Source organism: Salmo trutta, chromosome 22 (genome assembly GCF_901001165.1).
Source record: "Salmo trutta chromosome 22, fSalTru1.1, whole genome shotgun sequence".
Lineage (NCBI taxonomy): Eukaryota > Metazoa > Chordata > Actinopteri > Salmoniformes > Salmonidae > Salmo > Salmo trutta.
The window spans coordinates 33284428-33305785 of NC_042978.1; the positions used below are offsets into that span (position 1 = coordinate 33284428).

At 44.4% G+C, this 21358-nt stretch overlaps 1 protein-coding gene across 2 annotated transcripts in view; it reads left to right on the plus strand.

Moving 5' to 3' along the window:
* The first annotated feature begins 411 nt into the window (after window positions 1-411).
* The window catches only part of LOC115158607 (CMP-N-acetylneuraminate-beta-1,4-galactoside alpha-2,3-sialyltransferase), a 77347-nt gene continuing 56400 nt past the window's right edge, over window positions 412-21358 (plus strand). The window contains exons 1-2 of one of the 2 annotated variants that reach the window (XM_029707770.1): window positions 412-657; window positions 1091-1254. In XM_029707770.1, coding sequence (XP_029563630.1) covers window positions 1137-1254 — 118 coding nt within the window. In that variant the 5' untranslated portion in view covers window positions 412-657; window positions 1091-1136. The remainder of the gene's footprint in view (window positions 658-1090; window positions 1255-21358) is intronic. The other variant, XM_029707769.1, reaches the window with a different exon arrangement.

Consider the following 21358-nt stretch of genomic DNA (forward strand, 5'->3'; position numbering starts at 1 on the left):
CAAGTTCCTCTCTTATCACCTTAGCTACACACCATCCATCCTATCAGCCAGTGATCTTTACCAGTACACAGCTTTTATGTCTCATGCTGAGGTTGCATAGTGACATTAGTCCTTGTCCACACCTTACAGCTGCCATCGACAATATATAGGGGTTGTATCTCTGGGGTGCACTAGCTTTCACACATGTTGAATGTCAATTTTATCTTTAGCAAGCATCTGTCACGTTTCAGAATACAAAGTACAAAATCCTTTAATAAACGTATAACAGTTGTGATGTAGCCTACTCTGCTCTCTGATTTGTAATGTTTATCCAATTGTAATTTGTATCAAATGCATTATTAAAGTTCCAACATTGTAGTTACTTTCCGCCCACAACCAGTTACATTGTGACGGAGTGTCACTGACTGGCGTATTACAGATGTTTCCTTCCTATTCTGTCAGTGTTGTGTGTTAATGGTGGTGTTGCTGCTGTACAGTGACAACTATTGCCTTTTCGCGAGCTCTGCATCCACTCGCTGCTGGATAAACATTTTGAATTGACAGGTGGTAGATGGATAATTAGCTTGGAAATAGAAAAATGGAAGATGTATTTTAACTAGCTAGGTGTGCAGGCTCTTAAGTCTTCGGGGACACGAATCATCAAAGTAAACGTTAACGGTAAGGACAGCTAGCCAGCTAGCTAACGTTAGCTATCTTACCTCATGTAACCTGCCATGCTTCATTGCCTAACAGAATGTGATCAAATGTAAATGACTTATTTGTTAACAGTATCGACAAACCTGTGCATTAAATAGCTGACTTGTGTCGTGATTCGGCTCACCGTAATGCTATCAGCTTGCTAGATAGCAACACTGCTAGCTAGCTACTTGATAGCCATCTAGCTGGCTACCATGGTACACGGCAGGTGGTGCCAGGCAGGGAGGTCTGGTGGAATTTCTGTGCTAAAGAACTAAACCACCTGCTATTCTATTCTCTTCTATTCTCATATATTATGTTATGTTCTAGTATTTCTACTCTTGTATACAAAGTACATTGGAAGTCAATTTTCTTTATTGAAATGGAATTTATCCAATCTCTGATGAACCATCAGTCCCCTTCTTCAACAGTGTGTATGGTACCATGTACAGTAGGAGGTGATGAGAATCATGAAGCCAACCCGGCACCTGCTCCTGGTGCTCTGTCCCATGCTTGTCCTGGGCTTCCTTTACTACTCCTCTGGGAGACTGCACCTGAGGGGCTGGGGACAGAAATCACGTAAGTACTGTAAAGCAACCACGTATAACAAGTCCTAAGTACAGTAGCAACTTAATACCCATGTCCAATCAGCCTGGTTTAACAGGTGATTGTATTACTCATGCTTAGAATCATCAGTCATGATGATGAAGAATGCATTAATGAGCTAATGACATGACTAAATATGGAGGCTGTGAGCCTGTGAGAGCACCGTCAAAATGAAGGGAACAAATCAAATCAAACTTTATTTGTCACATGCGCCGAATACAACAAGTGTAGACCTTAACGTGAAATGCTTACTTACAAGCCCTTAACCAACAGTGCAGGTCAAGAAGAGTTAAGAAAATATTTACCAAATAAACTAAAGTCAAAAATAATAAAAAGTAACACAATTTAATAACAATAAGGAGGCTATATACAGGCGGTACTGGTACCGAGTCAGTGTGAGGGGGTACAGGTTAGTCAAGGTCATTTGTACATGTAGGTAGGTGTGAAGTGACTATGCATAGATAATAAACAGCAAGTAGCAGCAGTGTACAAAACAAATGGGGGGTCAATGTAAATAGTCCAGTGGCCATTAAACAGAGTCCAAAGGGAGGTAACTCTTATTTTTATCCACGTATTTCTAGATTTCCTTTTCTCTTCTAATGTGATAATTGATTATAATTTACCAAACTTTTCCTCTTCACCCATCACCACCATGTTTCATTGGAGCAAATGTATATACAGGTTGTTGTTAAGCACATTCTGCTTCTTACCAGATGGGGGAGCTAAGAGACAGGCTATGTATTTTGGGACTCTGGAAGCTGTATATTAGGCATATTAATATGTAAATAGGCTGCATCACAGATTTGTGCTGAGTGTGCAGCCAATTTAGATTGCAGTGGTGACCACAACCGAAATGTGTCTTCCGCATTTAACCCAACCCCTCTAAGGGGGGTCGGCAATTTATTAATACGCAATTTACCTAATTTATTTTAATTTTATTTCACCTTTATTTAGCCAGGTAGGCTAGTTGAGAACAAGTTCTCATTTGCAACTGTGACCTGGCCAAGATAAAGCATAGCAATTCGACACATACAACAACACGAGAGTTACACATGGAATAAACAAAACATACAGTCAATAATACAGTAGAAAAAAAGAAAACAAAAAAGTCTATATACAGTGAGTGCAAATGATGTAAGATAAGGGCAATAAAGAGGCCATGGTGGCGAAGTAATTACAATATAGCAATTAAACACGGGAATGGTAGATGTGCAGAAGATGAATGTGCAAGTAGAGATACTGGGGTGCAAAGGAACAAGATAAATAAATAAATACAGTATGGGGAGTAGGTAGATAGATGGGCTGTTTACAGATGGGCTATGTACAGGTGCAGTGATCTGTGAGCTGCTCTGACAGCTGGTGCTTAAAGCTAGTGAGGGAGATATGAGTCTCCAGCTTCAGTGATTTTTGCAGTTTGTTCCAGTCATTGGCAGCAGAGAACTGGAAGGAAAGGCGACCAAAGGAGGAATTGGCTTTGGGGATGACCAGTGAGATATACCTGCTGGAGCGCGTACTACGAGTGGGTGCTGCTATGGTGACCAGAGAGCTGAGATAAGGCGGGGCTTTACCTAGCAGAGACTTGTAGATAACCTGTAGCCAGTGGGTTTGGCGACGAGTATGAAGCGAGGGCCAACCAACAGGTACAGGTCGCAGTGGTGGGTAGTATATGGGGCTTTGGTGACAAAACGGATGGCACTGTGATAGACTGTATCCAATTTGTTGAGTAGAGTGTTAGAGGCTATTTTATAGATGATATCGCCAAAGTCGAGGATCGGTAGGATGGTCAGTTTTACAAGGGTATGTTTGGCAACATGAGTGAATGATGCTTTGTTGCGATATAGGAAGCCAATTCTAGATTTAATTGTGGATTGGAGATGCTTAATGTGAGTCTGGAAGGAGAGTTTACAGTCTAACCAGACACCTAGGTATTTGTAGTTGTCCACGTATTCTAAGTCAGAACCGTCCAGAGTAGTGATGCTGGACGGGCAGACAGGTGTGGGCAGTGATCGATTGAATAGCATGCATTTAGTTTTACTTGCATTTAAGAGCAGTTGGAGGCCACGGAAGGAGAGTTGTATGGCATTGAAGCTCGTCTGTAGTTTAGTTAACACAGTGTCCAAAGAGGGGCCAGAAGTATACAGAATGGTGTCATCTGCGTAGAGGTGGATCAGAGAATCACCAGCAGCAAGAGCGACATCATTGATGTATACAGAGAAGAGAGTCGGCCCGAGAATTGTACCCTGTGGCACCCCCATAGATACTGCCAGAGGTCCGGATAACAGGCCCTCCGATTTGACACACTGAACACTATCAGAGCAGTAGTTGGTAAACCAGGCGAGGCAATCATTTGAGAAACCAAGGCTGTCGAGTCTGCCAATAAGAATGTGGTGACAGAGTCGAAAGCCTTGGCCAGGTCCATGAATACAGCTGCAGAGTAATGTCTCTTATCGATGGCGGTTATGATGTCGTTTAGGACCTTGAGTGTGGCTGAGGTGCACCCATGACCAGCTCTGAAACCAGATTGCATAGTGGAGAAGGTACGGTGGGATTCGAGATGGTCGGTAATCTGTTTGTTAACTTGGCTTTCGAAGACCTTAGAAAGACAGGGTAGGATAGATATAGGTCTGTAGCAGTTTGGGTCTAGAGTGTCACCCCCTTTGAAGAGGGGGATGACCGCGGCAGCTTTCCAATCTTTGGGAATCTCAGACGATACGAAAGAGAGGTTGAACAGGCTAGTAATAGGAGTTGCAACAATTTCGGCAGATAATTTTAGAAAGAGAGGGTCCAGATTGTCTAGCCCAGCTGATTTGTAGGGGTCCAGATTTTGCAGCTCTTTCAGAACATCAGCTGTCTGGATTTGGGTGAAGGAGAAATGGTGGGGGCTTTGGCGGGTTGCTGTGGATGGTGCCGGGCAGTTGACCGGGGTAGGGTAGCCAGGTGGAAAGCATGGCCAGCCGTAGAGAAATGCTTATTGAAATTCTCAATTATAGTGGATTTATCGGTGGTAACAGTGTTTCCTAGCCTCTGAGCAGTGGGCAGCTGGGAGGAGGTGCTCTTATTCTCCATGGACTTTACAGTGTCCCAGAACTTTTTTAAGTTTGTACTACAGGATGCAAATTTCTGTTTGAAAAAGCTAGCCTTAGCTTTCCTAACTGCCTGTGTATATTTGTTCCTAACTTCCCTGAAAAGTTGCATATCACGGGGCTATTCGATGCTAATGCAGAACGCCACAGGATGTTTTTGTGCTGGTCAAGGGCAGACAGGCCTGGAGTGAACCAAGGACTATATCTATTCCTAGTTCTACATTTTTTGAATGGGGCATGCTTATTTAAGATGGTGAGGAAGGCACTTTTAAAGAATGACCAGGCATCCTCTACTGACGGGATGAGGTCAATATCATTCCAGGATACCCCGGCCAGGTTGATTTAGAAAGGCCTGCTCGCAGAAATGTTTTGGGGAGCGTTTGACAGTGATGAGGGGTGGTCGTTTGGTCGCAGACCCATTACGGATGCAGGCAATGAGGCAGTGATCGCTGAGTTCTTGATTGAAAACAGCAGAGGTGTATTTGGAGGGCGAGTTAGTTAGGATGATATCTATGAGGGTGCCTGTGTTTACAGATTTGGGGTTGTACCTGGTAGGTTCATTGATAATTTGTGTGAGATTGAGGGCACCAAGCTTAGATTGTAGGATGGCCGGGGTGTTAAGCATGTCCCAGTTTAGGTCACCTAGTACCACGAGCTCAGAATATAGATGGGGGGCAATCAATTCACATATGGTGTCGAGGTCACAGCTGGGGGCAGAGGGTGGTGTATAGCAAGCAGCAACAGTGAGAGACTTGTTTCTGGAAAGGTGAATTTTTAGAAGTAGAAGCTCAAATTGTTTGGGTACAGACCTGGATAGTAAGACAGAACTCTGCAGGCTATCTCTGCAGTAGATTGCAACACTGCACCCTTTGGCAGTTCTATCTTGTGGGAAAATGTTATAGTTAGGGATGGAGATTTCAGGGTTTTTGGTGGTTTTCCTAAACCAGGATTCAGACACGGCTAAGACATCCGGGTTGGCAAGCTAAAGCAGTGAGTGTGCTAAAGCAGTGAGTAAAACAAACTTAGGGAGTAGGCTTCTAATGTTAACATGCATGAAACCAAGGCTTTTACTGTTACAGAAGTCAACAAATGAGAGCACCTGGGGAGTGGGAGTGGAGCTAGGCACTGCAGGACCTGGATTAACCTCTACATCACCAGAGGAACAGAGGAGAAGTAGGATAAGGGTACGGCTAAAGGCTATACGAACTGGCCGTCTAGCACGTTCGGAACAGAGAGTAAAAGGAGCAGGTTTCTGGGAACGATAGCATAGATTCAAGGCATAGTGTACAGACAAAGGTAAGGTAGGATGTGAGTACATTGGAGGTAAATCTGGGTATTGAGTAATGATGAGAGAGATATAGTCTCTAGAGACGTTTAAACCAGGTCATGTCATCGCATATGTAGGAGGTGGAACAACATGGTTGGTTAAGGAATATTGAGCAGGGCTAGAGGCTCTACAGTGAAATAAGACAGTAATCACTAACCAGGACAGTAATGGACGAGGCATATTGATATTAGAGAGAGGCATGCGTAGCCAAGTGAACATATGGGTCCTGTGAGTGGTTGGGCTGGCTGGGGACACGGCGATTCAGACACTTAGCAGGCCGGGGCTAACAAGCTAGCAGTTAGTAGGCCGGGGCTAACAAGCTAGCAGTTAGCAGACCAGGTTAGCAAGCAAGCAGTTAGCAGACCGGGGCAAGCAAGCTAGCAGTTAGCAGACCGGAGCACGCAAGCTAGCAGTTAGCAGACCGGGGCTAGCAAGCTAGCAGTTAGTCGACCGGGGCTAGCAAGTTAGCAGAAGGGCCTTTAGAAGACGTTGCGATGGAGGTAAGTCTGTTTTTGCCTCTTCGTGCAATGACGTCGATAGACCAGTTGTGGATTAGTAGGGTTCCAAGTAGCTCTAGGTAGCTAGCAGACCGCGGTTAGCAGAATGGGCCTTCAGCGGACGTCGCGCCTGAGGGGCCTGTTGGAATCCTCGGGCAGATTATGTCGGTATTCCAGTCGTAGAGGATCGGCGGGGTTCCGTGCCCATTACCGGCAGTAGAAGGGGTCCGGATATTGTAGCCCAGGAGTGGGCTTCGGTGGTAGCTCAGGAGCCCTAGCCAGGCTAGCTTCAGGCTAATTGGTGCTTGCTCCGGGATGGAAACGCTAGCCAGGAGTAGTCACCCGGGATTGCGGTTAGCTAATTGCGAAGATCCAGATGAAAATGTTCAGAGTTTGCGGTAGGAATCCGGGGATATGGAGAGAAAAGAATAGGTCCGTTATGCTCTGGTTTGAGTCACGTTGTACGAACTGGCGAGAGCTTTCCGAGCTAAAGGTTAGCTGATGACCGCTAGCAGTGATTTCCTGACTGATAGCTGGTTGGTAGTTAGCTGGCTAGCTTCAGTTGAGGGATTCCAGATCTGAAGTAAATAGAAATACTTTACAGAAAAAAACAGATCCACGCTACATTGGGTGAGGCGTGTTGCAGGAGAGTATTTAGAAGTTGAGGTTTAGGAAAATATTTTTAAAAGATATGCGAAGAAAAATATATAAAAGGATATATACAAGGGACACGACAGGTCAAAGACGTCAGACTGCTACGCCATCTGCTAGCTACCTTTTGTGTCCATTATCCTAAGTGGATAATGGAAACACTTCAACCAATTCGTTGCTATTTAGCACTAGTTATTTTTTAGGTATCATTACGTCCAGGTGTTTTTATCGACACAAGACAGTTGAATGGAAATGCACCGCAGCAGGCAACTGTCGCATCTATCTTCTATGCGAACTTTCTACATTTCGACCAAAAATCCCTGGACAAGGTAATGGAAACATAGCTAGTGATGAGTAGAACTGGTGCCTCTCCTTCAGTCTATCAAGTGCACACACATCATTTTGTGTATTTTATTTGTGATGGAAAGCTTGAATAACTTAGATTTTTCATGCAATATTGTGTCCGCCCTACTCTTTCAAAGAATAAACACAAGCGGTTTTGGAGTCAAGCATTAGCTACAGTGCTTTCAGAATGTATTCACACCCCTGAGTTTTTTCAAATTTTGTTGTGTTACAAGGTGGGATTAAAATGGATTTATGGATTTCAATTCTAACATTTCTAAGAAATATATGAAAAATAAAACACTAATCAAATCAAATTGTATTGGTCACATCCACATATTTAGCAGACGTTATTGCAGGTGTAGCGATATTCTTGTGTTCCTAGCTCCAACAGTGCAGTAATATCTAACAATTCACAACAACACACAAATCTAAAAGTAAAAAAATGGAATTAAGAAATATATAAATATTAGGACCAGCAATATCGGAGTGGCATTGACTAAGATACAGTAGAATAGTATACAGTATGTAAACATTATTAAAGTGGCCAGTGATTCCATGTCTACGTATATAGGGCAGCAGCCTCTAAGGTGCAGGATTGAGTAACTGTGTGGAAGCTGCCTAGTGATGGCTATTTAACAGTCTGATGGCCTTCGTCACCACACTGTCTGTGTGGGTGGACCATTTCAGATTGTCAGTGATATGTATGCCGAGGAACTTGAAACTTTCCACCTTCGCCGTGCTTCTCTTCACTGTTTCCTGAAGTCCACGATCAGCTCATTTGTTTTGTTGACGTTGAGGGAGAGGTTATTTTTCTGGGACCACTCCGCCAGGGCCCTCACCTCCTCCCTGTAGGCTGTCTCGTCATTGTTGGTAATCAGGCTTACTACTGTTGTGTCATCTGCAAACTTGATGATTGAGTTGTAGGCAAGCGTAGCCACCCAGTCATGGGTGAACAGGGAGTACAGGAGGGGGCTGAGCACACACCCTTGAGGGGCCCCTGTGTTGAGATTCAGCAAAGTGGAGGTGTTGTTTCCTACATTCACCACCTTGGAGTGGCCCATCAAGGAAGTCCAGGACCCAGTTGCACAGGGCGGGGTTCAGACCCAGGGCTTCGAGCTTATTGATGAGCTTTGAGGGTACTATGGTGTTGAAAACTGAGCTAGAGTCAATGAACAGCATTCTGACGTAGGTATTCCGCTTGTCCAGATGGGATAGGGCAGTGTACAGTGTGATGGCGATTGCATCGTCTGTGGATCTATTGGGGTGGTAAGCAAATTGAAGTGGGTCTATGGTGTCAGGTAAGGTGGAGGTGACATGATCCTTAACTAGCCTCTCAAAGCACTTCATGATGGCATAAGTCAGTTCTACGGGGCGATAGTCATTTAGTTCAGTTACCTTTGCTTTCTTGGGTACAGGAACAATGGCAGACATCTTGAAGCAAGTGGGTACAGCAGACTGGGATAGGGAGAGATTGTCCGTAAACACTCCAGCCAGCTGTTCTGCGCATGCTCTGAGGACGCGGCTCGGGATGTCGTCTGGGCCGGCAGCCTTGGGAAGGTTAACGAGCTTAAATGCCTTACTCACGTCGCCACGGAGAACGAGAGCCCACAGACCTTGGGAGCGGGCCGCGTCGGTGGCACTGTATTAACCTCAAAGCGGGCAAAGAAGATATTTAGCTTGTCCGGGAGCAAGACGCCGGTGTCCGTGACATGGCTGGTTTTCCTTTTGTAATCCATGATTGTCTGTAGACCCTGCCACATACGTCTTGTGTCTGAGCCGTTGAATTGCGACTCCACTTTGTCTCTATACTGACATTTTGTCTGTTTGATTGCTTTACTGAGGGAATAATTACACTGTTTGTATTCTGCCATATTCCCAGTCACCTTGCCATGGTTAAATGCGGTGGTTCACGCTTTGTCTGCGCTTTCAGTAATATACAGTATCTTGATTACAGAAGTATTCACCCCCAGAGTCAATACATGCTTTGCACACCTGGATTGTACAATATTTGCACAATATTCTTAAAACAAATATTCAAGCTCTGTCATGTTGGTTGTTGATCATTTCTAGACAGTCATTTTCAAGTCTTGCAATTGATTTTCAAGACGATTTAAATCAAAACTGTAACTAGGCCACTCAGGATCATCTTGATAAGTATATATTTGGCCTTGTGTTTTCGGTTATTGTCCTGCTGAAAGGTGAATTTGTCTTCCAGTGTTGGATGGAAAGCAGACTGAACTAGGTTTTCCTCAAGGATTTTGCCTGTGTTTAGCTCTATTCTGTTTATTTTTATCCTTAAGAAAACTCCTTAGTCCTTGCCTTTGACAAGGATACCCATAACATGGTGCAGCCACCACCATGCTTGAAAATATGAAGTGGTTCTCAGTGATGTCTTGTGTTGGATTTTCCCCAAACATAACGCTTTGTATTCAGGACATAAAGTGAATGTATTTGCCACGTTTTTGTTTTACTTTAGTGCCTTATTGCAAATAGGGTGCATGTTTTGGAATATTTTTATTCTGTACAGGCTTCCTTCTTTTCACTCTGTCATTTAGGTTAGTATTGTGGAGTAACTACAATGTTGTTGATTCATCCTCAGTTTTCTCCCATCACAGCCATTGAACTCTGCAACTGTTTTAAATTCCCCATTGGCCTCATGGTGAAATCCCTGAGTGGTTTTCTTCCTGTTCGGCAACTGAGTTAAGAAGGACACCTGTATCTTTGTAGTGACTGGGTGTATTGATACATCAGCCAAAGTGTAATTAATAACTTCACCAAGCTCAAAGGGATATTCAGTCTGTTTTTTTTTTATTTTTACCCCTCTACCAATAGGTGCCCTTCTTTGCAAGGCATTGGTAAGCCTTCCTGGTCTTTGTGGTTGAATCTGTATTTGAAATTCACTGCTCGACTTAGGGATCTAACAGATAATTTTATGTGTGGGGTACAGAGATGAGGTAGTCATTCAAAAATCATGTAAAAAGACACTTATTGCACACAGAGCCCATGGAACTTATTATGTGACTTGTTCAGCACATTTTTACTCCTAAACTTATTTAGTCTTGCCATAACAAAGGGGTTGAATACTTATTGACTCAAGACATTTCAGATTTTAATTTTTTATTAATTTGTAAAAATGTCTAAGATCATAATTTCACTTTGACATTAAGAGGTATTAAGTATAAGCCAGTGACACTAAATATAAATTTTAAATTTAGTCTGTAACACAATAAAATTTGGAAAAAGTCAAGGGGTGTGAATACTTTCTGCAGACACTATATCTAGCTTCAAGCAGATTCAACCTGATTCACTGAAGCATTCAATGACATTTGTCTCAGGGTTAAAAAGCTGTTGGAAAATATTTTGCTTTGGTATGCTCCACTGAACATAACCTGGGTGTCTTTATTGTAAAGTTTCTAGTTTGTACTGTTGGTGGTACAGGGCAATGTTTCCTCTTTGCTGTCTTTCACCTGTCGTTCATTTGTACCGTCACATTCTCCAGTGAAAACATTCTGGGGGTTACTGTACACAAACCTGTCAATGCTTCACTTGGCTCAGTAAACACAAAATGACTGTGTGTACATCCCAATTGGCACCCTATTCCCTATATATTGCACTACTTTTGACCAGGGCCCTGGTCATGTCTTTACCTCAACCTAAATTTTCTATTTGGCAAGGCTCATTTTCAAATAATGATTATACCGTTAAATAATATTATTCCAGCCTGAGCTTTTCTGTGTAATAAAACAATGGTTCAACTTTATTCCTATGCAATTACAGGAATAGGCTAACAACATACAGTAAGTAGTACAGCGTTACTACACAGGTATAGAGCATTAAAACATTAACTGTTTTGTTGAGTTAAATTTTTAAGGACACCCTATACCTCCATGATAGTTTTTAAAGTTACATGTTTAGGCTACATGAGAAACAAGAACAACAATACTCTTCTCTTTCATTCTATTTTCCCCCTGCTCTCAGTCTAACTAGCACTCAAGTGAAAATACACATTTCAAAGCAGAAAATTATTCTTGTACCTCAGGCATATCAGCATTTGCTAGCAATTTTGGAGAGATGTTTGTTCACCGATCTTCACAGATGAAGATTGTGTTTCATTAAAGGGATGGCGGAGCCGAGCGTAATTCTGGACAGCTGCCTGTTCTTAGCCAACCTGAGTCCAGGCTTGATTTGAAAATAGACCATTATGTAAAAACTAAGTAAACGTTTAGAGATGAGTGCATTTAACTTTTCTTTGAGTCTTTAAGCTTTTTGGCAGACAAGCCAAAGAAACACAGTTGAGCAGGCTGACCCAGCTGTAGCCTAACATCCTCAAACAACAGATCTTGTGAGAGCAACTCGACAACCTCACAATCCCTCTCCTGATTTTACAGTACATGTACGCCAACCCCTATTTTGTTCTAGCAGCTTGTTCTACAACCCACTACTAGGCCACATTCCAAGCCAGGCCACAATTACTGCCAGGTCATCATGTTATGTGAGGTTCTAAATCAACTAAACGTAATTTAGGCTTCTAAGTCTTGAGTGGATTCTTGGCCCTAACGTGTAATGGTTGCGTGTCAGAGATAAACACTAGGCAAGCCCTGGAACTGTTGTCAGAGGACAGACTAGGGTCCCCCAGCAACTTCATAATTCACATGGGCACAAATGACCTGAGGGCCCAGCAGGAAAGGGTGGCAACAGCACTCAAGGGAGTGATTGAAAAAACTTCTTCTCCACCCTGCTACCACGAACAGACTTTCACTCTGCCACCATACAGCGAGTGAATGCAAGCATTTCGCGAAACTGTGCCTCAAAACCTAATGTCTACCTGGCCCACCACTGCACCCTGAACTTGGAAAAGCCTTGTAGAAGTGGACCTGGTCGACAAGGCAGCAATCCCAATTTTTGTCAGAACCCTGAAGGACTTCACCCTCAACCGTAGCCCCAGCACCTCACACAGGAGCAAAAGAGCAACGGACACCCCGCCCAGACCACCGAGACCCCCTCTCAGACCAGCAAGACCTCCTCCCGAAGGACCTACACCGAGAGAACCCACGCCAAGAGGACCTACACCCAGACCACAGCATCACCAGCCACATCCCTACCAGCTAAGACCACCCCAAGCAAACCCTGGCCACACCCTATATAGGCCCCCCCATATGAGACCTATGCACCTTCCTCCCACCCCATGCCCCCCGCCCCTGCGGAAAGGACCTCAACATGACAGCAGGTTATATGCCCAGGCCGTGAGCAGAGCAACAGGCCCAACCCACACTATTACACGCGCCCAAGCCCCATCCTGCGACCTATGAGGTATGTATCAGATGCTCAACATGCTCTGCTCACACCTACTGTGATGGTCCAGGCCTAAACCACACAAAAACAACACCAGACACTATGGAACACAAAGCTTTTACTATCTCATCCTGGAATATACCAGGTCTGAGGTCATCTGCCTTTGGCTTAAAGAGCAGAAACCCAGACTTCATCAAAGAAATTGGAAATACAGACATTGTCATCCTACAAGAAACACGGTATAAAGGAGACGGACCTGCTAGTTCCCCTCTAGGTTACAGAGAGCTGGTAATCCCATCCACCAAACTACCAGGTGTGAAACAGCGAAGAGACTCAGGAGGTATGCTAATTTGGTATAGAGTGGGTTAGGTCTGCTCTATTAAAAAAAACAGGAACATTTTACGTCTGGCTAGAAATTAATGAGGAAATTATCTCAACAGAGAAAAATGTCCTCATGTAAAATGTCCTTGTGTGTTACCTATATCCCCCCAATAGAATCCCCATACTTTAACGATGACAGCTTCTCCATCCTAGAGGCGGAGATCAACAATTTTCAGGCCCAGGGACATGTACTGGTCTGTGGCTACCTAAATGCCAGAACTGTACAATAACCTGACACCCTCAGCACACCAGGGGACAAAAACCTACCTGGAGGTGACAGCATTCCCTCCTCCATATGCCCCCCTAGACACAACTATGACAACATAACCAACAAAAACGGGTCACAACTCCTGCAGCTCTGTTGGATGCTGGGTATGTACATAGTCAATGGTAGGCTTCGAGGGGACTCCTATGGTAGGTACACCTATAGCTCATCTCTTGGCAGTAGTACTGTAGATTACTTTATCACTGACCTCAACCCAGTCTCTTAGAGCATTCACAGTCAGTGCACTGACACCCCTATCAGATCACAGCAAAATCACACTCTACTTGAACAGCTATGCACAATCATGAGGCATCAAAGCCGAAGGAACTGAGTAATATTAAGAAATGCTATAAATGGAAGGAAACCACAAACAAAATAGTGTGGAAACCTACCAAAAAAACATTTAGGCAACAACAAATTCAATCCCTTCTAGACAATTTCCTGGATAAAAGGTTTCAATGGATTAATGAAGGTGTAAACTTGGCAGTAGAAAACCTAAACAGTATATTTCACCTCTCAGCTTCTATATCAAATCTAAACATTTCAAGCAGACAACCTAAGAAAATGAACAACAATGAAAAATGGTTTGATGAAGAATGCAAAAACTGTCACGCCCTGATCTCTTTCACCTGTCCTTGTGCTTGTCTCCACCCCCTTCAGGTGTCGCCCATCTTCCCCACTTATCCTCTGGGTATTTATACCTGTGTTTTCTGTCTGTCTGTGCCAGTTCGTCTTGTTTGTTCAAGCCAATCAGCGTTTTTTTATCTCAGCTCCTGCGGTGTCCTGTTTCTCTTTTTTCACCCTCCTGGTTTTGACCCTTGCCTGTCTTGACTCCGAGCCCGCCTGCCTGACCACTCTGCCTGACCCTGAGCCTGCCTGCTGTCCTGTACCTTTGCTCCTACTCTTGATTATCGACCCCTGCCTGCCTTGACCTGTCGTTTGCGTGCCCCTGTTGTTATATTAAACATTGTTACTTCACACAGGCTGCACTTGGGTCTTACCATGATACTTGGACCAGCTCCGCAACGCCGTCTCCTCCCAATGAGCCACCATTGGTAGGCACGAGGAGTTTCTTTGCGGTCTGATGGAAGGGTTCCAGGCTGTGGCCGAACGTCATGACCTAGCCTTGGACGCATTGCGGGAGAAATTCCGTGGGTTGTCTACCACGACGGTAACCTCCCAGCCCCTCTGTAACCCGGCTGGTAGCAGCGCCGTCACTCCGCTTACCCCTCCCAGAGCGCTACGATGGAGATTCCAGAACCTGCCGGGCCTTTCTCTCCCAGTGCTCCCTCTTTTTTGAGCTACAGCCTTCTTCGTTCCCCTCGGACCACTCGAAGATAGCGTACATTATTACGCTCATGTCCGGGAGGGCACTCGCCTGGCCACGGCGGTGTGGGAGCAAGAATCCGTCGTCTGCCTCAGTCTGGAGGTATTCGTGGCAGAGGTGAGAAAAGTTTTCGAGGCTGCGGTGTCCAGGAGAGAGGCTGCCCGGAAGTTACTCCAGCTTCGGCAGGACACCCTCAGTGTGGCAGACTATGCGGTGGAGTTCTAGCAGCGGAGAGTAGCAGCGGAGAGTACCTGGAACCGCTGTTTGACATTTTCCTGCACAGATTATCGGAGGAGGTAAAGGATGAGCTGGCAGACTTGAGACCCAGAGTTGTCTGTATTGCGGTACTGCCGAGCATTTTGTGTCTACCTGTCCCTTCAAGAGACCTAGCTAATTCGTTGGAGTGAGTACACTGGTGGGTCTTAAATATAATTGTTCTTGTCCCCTTACTCGCCCCCCTCTCCATGTCACCCTGCTGTGGGGCGACCAGTCCAAGTCTCCAGGTACACATCAACTCGGGGGCCGATGTGAGTCTCATGGACGTTACCCTGGCGTCCGAGCTGGGCATCCCCACTCAACCCCTCTCCATTCCCATGGGTGTATGAGCGCTGGACAGGTCAACCACCAGACCACCCCCGTCAACCTATGAGTGTCGGAACCACAGCAAGACGATCCAATTCCTGCTGGTTGAGTCTCCACAGATTCCCGTGGTATTGGGATTTTCTTGGCTCCAACGACAGAATCCCTCCATTGACTGGACTACTGGTGCCATCGTGGGCTGGATCCCGTCCTGCCACACTCATTTCCTGAAGTCAGCTCTACCTGCCCCAGGATGTCTTCCTGGGTGCTTGGAAATTGCCCCGGACCTCTCCGCCAGGTCCGCGGAGTACCAGGACCTCCGGGAGGGGTTCAGTAAGGCCCGTGCCACTTCGTTTCCGCAGCACCGACAGGTATCCAAGAAGGTCAAGCCTGAGGCGCTGGCACGCCACTATAGTGCCGCGGCTACACCCCTGGAAGCCGAGACCTTTCCCCCCAGCTCCAAGATCATTAGCCCCTCTGCTGTTCGTCCTCTGTTGCCCAGTACCCTCCGTATTTTTCCTACTTTTTCTGTGTCTAGAGTCAACCATGTCTGACTGCCCCTTGTTTCTAGGCCCATCCCTCCCTCCGTGTCATCGATGGCCTACCAGCGTACACGGTGAGACACCTCTTGAGGGTTCAACCACAGAGCAGGGGTTTCCCGTACCTGGTTGACTGGGAGGGTTATGGTCCAGAGGAGAGGTGCTGGGTTCCCGCTAAAGACATCTTGGACCCGGCCCTCATCACCGACTTTCACCATCGGCACCCTAGTCAACCAGGTATCCGCCCAGGTGGAACACCAGGTGGCGTCCCTAGTTTCTGTTTCACTTGTTCTTGTTTCCACCCCCTCCAGGTGTCGCCCATCTTCCCCAATTATCCTCTGGGTATTTATACCTGTGTTTTCTGTCTGTCTATGCCAGTTCGTCTAGTTTGTTCAAGCCAACCAGCGTTTTGTGTCTCAGCTCCGGCTTTTTCCAGTTTCTCTTTTCTCACCCTCCTGGGTTTGACCCTTGCCTGTCCTGACTCCGAGCCCACCTGCCTGACCACTCTGCCTGACCCTGAGCCTGCCTGCCAGCATCCTGGAGTCGCCTCTTCACTGTTGACGTTGAGACTGGTGTTTTGCGCGATCTATTTAATGAAGCTGCCAGTTGAGGACTTGTGAGGCGTCTGTTTCTCAAACTAGACACTCTAATGTACTTGTCCTCTTGCTCAGTTGTGCACCGGGGCCTCCCACTCCTCTTTAAATTCAGGTTAGAGCCAGTTTGCGCTGTTCTGTGAAGGGAGCAGTACACAGCGTTGTACGAGATCTTCAGTTTCTTGGCAATTTCTCGCATGGAATAGCTTTAATTTCTCAGAACAAGAATAGATAAATATTTTTTTTCTGGTCATTTTTATCCTGTAATCGAACCCACAAATGCTGATTCTTCATATACTCAACAAGTCTAAAGAAGGCCAGTTTTATTGCTTCTTTAACCTGTCTGGGCTAGAGGGCAGTATTTTCACGGCCGGATGAAAAACGTACCCAATTTAAACAGGTTACTACTCTGGCTCAGAAACTAGAATATGCATATTGTTAGTAGAATTGGATAGAAAACACTCTGAAGTTTCTAAAACTGTTTGAATGGTGTCTGTGAGTATAACAGAACTCATATGGCAGGCAAAAACCTGAGAAAAATCCAAGCAGGAAGTGAAAAGTCTGAGAATTGTAGTTCTTATTTTGATTCTCTATCGATGCTACAGTGTCTGTGGGGGACGTTGCACTTCCTAAGGCTTCCATTGGCTGTCTGAAGCCTTCAGAAAGATAATAGGAGCTCAGTTACTGAGTGGTCTGCCTGGCAACAAAGGGATTGGATATGCTTGGTCCCGTGAGCGTGCCCCTCCTTTTTTTTCTTCTTGAATGAATATGCTATTGTCCCGTTGGAATATTATCGCAATTTTACGTAAAAAATACCATAAAGATTGATTTTAAACAGCGTTTGACATGCTTCTAAGTACGGTAATGGAACATTTAGACTTTTCGTCTCTCGTTCCGCGCTCGCGCGTTATGCCTTTGGATAAGTGATCTGTACGCACGAACAAAACGGAGGTATTTGTACATAAATATGGATTATTTCGAACAAAAACAACATTTCTTGTGGAAGTAGCAGTCCTGGGAGTGCATTCTGATGAAGATCAGCAAAGGTAAGAGAATATTTCTAATACTAATTCTGAGTTTAGGTTGCCCCGAACTTGGCGGGTGTCTGAATAGCTCACCGTGATGGCTGAGCTATGGACTCAGAATATTGAAAAATGTGCTTTCTCCGTAAAGCTATTTTAAAATCTGACACAGCAGTTGCATCCAGGGGTAGTCTATCTATAATTCTTAAAATAATTGTTATATATTTTGTCAACGTTAATGATGAGTATTTTTGTAAATTGATGTGCACATTCACCTGCCGTTTTGGTGGGAATACATTTTCTGAACATCACGCGCCAATGTAAAATGCTGTTTTTGGATATAAATATGAACTTTATCGAACAAAACATACATGTATTGTGTAACATAATGTCCTAGGTGTGTCATCTGATGAAGATCGTCAAAGGTTAGTGCTTCATTTAGCTGTGTTTTGGGTTTTATTGACACATGTCCTTGCTTGGAAAATGGCTGTGTGATTATTTTTGTCTATGTACTCTCCTAACATAATCTAATGTTTTGCTTTCGCTGTAAAGCCTTTTTGAAATCAGACGATGTGGTTAACGAGAAGTTTATCTTTAAAATGGTGTAAAATAGTTGCATGTTTGAGAAAGTTGAATTATGACATTTTGTTGTTTTTGAATTTTCCACCCTGATATTTCACTGGCTAGCGTCCCACCTAGCCCATAGAAGTTAATTAGCACGAAAGTTATCAGCTGTGCTAACATAATTGCAAAAGGGTTTTCTAATGATCAATTAGCCTTTTAAATGGATTAACTTGGATTAGCTAACACAACGTGCCATTGGAACACAGGAGTGATGTTTGCTGATAATGGGCCTTTGTACGCCTATGTAGATATTCCATAAAAGAATCTGCCGTTTCCAGCTACAATAGACATTTACAACATTAACAATGTCTACACTGTATTTCTGATCAATTTGATGTTACTTTAATGGACAGTCTATGACTAGGGTGGCTGGAGTCTTTGACAATTTTTAGGGCCTTCCTCTGACAGCGCCTGGCATAGAGGTCCTGGATGGCAGGAAGCTTGGCCCCAGTGATGTACTGGGCCGTTCTCACTACCCTCTGTAGTGCCTTGTGGTCAGAGGCCGAGCAGTTGCCATACCAGGCAGTAATGCAACCAGTCAGGATGCTCTCAATGGTGCAGCATTAGAACCTTTTGAGGATCTGAGGACCCATGCCAAATCTTTTCAGTCTCCTGAGGAGGAATAGGTTTTTTTAATCAATAGAATCTAAACACTTCTGTGAAAATTGGAAAACTCTTTGTTTGTTGTTTAGAGTTACAGTGGGGAAAAAAGTATTTGATCCCCTGCTGATTTTGTACGTTTGCCCACTTACAAAGAAATGATCAGTCTATAATTTTAATAGTAGGTTTATTTGAACAGTGAGAGACAGACTAACAACAACAAAAATCCAGATAAACACATGTCAAAAATGCTATAAAGTGATTTGCATTTTAATGAGGGAAATAAGTATTTGAACCCTCTGCAAAACATGACTTAGTACTTGGTGGCAAAACCCTTGTTGGCAATCACAGAGGTCAGACGTTTCTTGTCATTGGCCACCAGGTTTGCAGACATCTCAGGAGGGATTATGTCCCACTCCTCTTTGCAGATCTTCTCCAAGTCATTAAGGTTTTGAGGCTGACGTTTGGCAACTCAAACCTTCAGCTCCCTCCACAGATTTTCTATGTGATTAAGGTCTGGAGACTGGCTAGGCCACTCCAGGACCTTAATGTGCTTCTTCTTGAGCCACTCCTTTGTTGCCTTGGCCGTGTGTTTTGGGTCATTGTCATACTGGAATACCCATCCACGACCCATTTTCAATGCCCTGGCTGAGGGAAGGAGGTTCTCACCCAAGATTTGACGGTACATGGCCCCGTCCATCGCTCACCAACCAAGAATTCACAAAATGGGACAAACAAATTGAGACTCAGCATGTGTAATGAACACGAGGGAGACAGAGAGCTGGTTTCAAGCACAGAGTGCAGCAGGTTTTTAATGAAAGGAACCTTAGGAGTAGGCAGGTAGCTGGGTCCAGGGCAGGCAGAAGGTCATACACACGGTAGGTCCACAAATGGCAACAGTACAGGCAGGGAATTGGCAAAAGGCGTTGTGAGTGAGGCAGGCAAAACCTATCATGGACGGGAAAAACCAGCGCTCCGAAAAAGTGTGTCTCAAAAACAAACAATACCTCACAGTAATGGGGTGCAAGAAACTTAATTAAATAGTGTGGGATGATGATATGCAGGTGTGTGAACAGGTGATTCGAATTCCGGTGATTGGAATCTGGAGAGTGAGCTGGAAAGTGGGCTGTGTTCAAGGGATCTAAGTGTTTGGGAGTGTGAGTTGGACGCAGACATTACAGCATGCAGAATTCTGCAAATTCTGCAAAACACCAAATAATGCATGCAGAGCAGAATTAGGCTGATACCCGCTAATTATCAAAATCCATAAAAGAGCGGGTAAATTCTACAACTACCTAAAAGGAAGCGATTCCCAAACCTTCCATAACAAAGCCATCACCTACAGAGAGATGAACCTGGAGAAGAGCCCCCTAAGCAAGCTGGTCCTGGGGCTCTTCACAAACACAAACAGACCCCACAGAGCCCCAGGACAGCAACACAATTAGACCCAAACAAATCATGAGAAAACAAAAATATAATAACTTGACACATTGGAAAGAATGTACAAAAAAACTGAGCAAACTGGAATGCTAAACCGAGAGTACACAGTGGCATAATACCTGACCACTGACTGACCCAAAATTAAGGAAATCTTGGAGTATGTACATACTCAGTGAGCATAGCCTTGCTATTGAGAAAGGCCGCCAAAGGCAGACATGGCTCCCAAGAGAAGACAGGCTATGTGCACACTGCCCACAAAATGAGGTGGAAATTGAGCTGCACTTCCTATCCTCCTGCCAAATGTATGACCATAATAGAGACACATATTCCCCTCAGATTACACAGACCCACAAAGAATTTGAAAACAAATCCCATTTTGATAAACTCCCATATTTGTTGGGTGAAATACCACAGTGTGCCATCACAGCAGCAAGATTTGTGACCTGTTGCCACAAGAAAAGGGCAACCAGTGAAGAGCAAACACCATTGTAAATACAACCTATATTTATTTTCCTTTTTGTACTATTTGCACATCATTACAGCACTGTATATAGACATAATATGACATTTGAAATGTCTTTATTCTTTTGGAACTTTTGTGAGTATAATGTTTACTGTACATTTTCTATTGTTTATTTCACTTTTGTTTATTATCTATTTCACGCAATGTAAACAAAAGTTTCCCATGCCAATAAAGTCCCTTAAATTGAAATTAAGTTGAATTGATTAGAATGATTTTGATCGTGACTCAGAAAGTTAGACGGCTAGGTCTCTGTTCTAGCCTATCTTGGGAGATGTTTTGTTTACCCGTACATACGGCCATGTAGCCAGAACCAACATCTTTAAAACAAGAAGATTTTACATTTGTTATGAAAACTGTAGTCTAACTATGGTATGGTTCTTTTGTTATGAAAACTATGATCTACTGTGGTATGTTTTCTGTTAATGAGGTGGTGGCATTGCCATAGTAAGAAAAGTGGTTTGGATTAGGAGGAATGTGTATTATTCACTTGTTTGGACTCCTGAATGTCCAATGATGTGCAAACCAAACCCTCAAACCAAGCCTTTCAACTGTGTAAACTTGATAGAATTACTTCTCCTTTTAATCATTGTGTCATCTGTTTCTCCTAGTCTGAACAACAAACACTCAGTGTCGTGTTGATCTAAGCCTTTCACAGCTGAAACAAGTTTATTTTTATTCAGGGTTGTTGCTTTATCTCATGATTTGCAATGTGGTCCTACTTACTAGCAACACTTTACCCAGTTGGAGTTTTAACCCAGTTAGGCCGGCAGTGAATGATGATGTTGGTGGTGGTAGAGCCTAGCTGCCTAGCCTAGCTGCCTAGCCTAGCTGCCTAGCCTAGCCGCCTAGCCTAGCCGCCTAGCCTAGCCGCCTAGCCTAGCCTAGCCGCCTAGCCGCCTAGCCGCCTAGCCTAGCTGCCTAGTAGCAACAGAACAGGAGATGGATGTGGTCTTGTGAGAGAGGGTGTTGGTAGTGTAAGTGGAAATGAT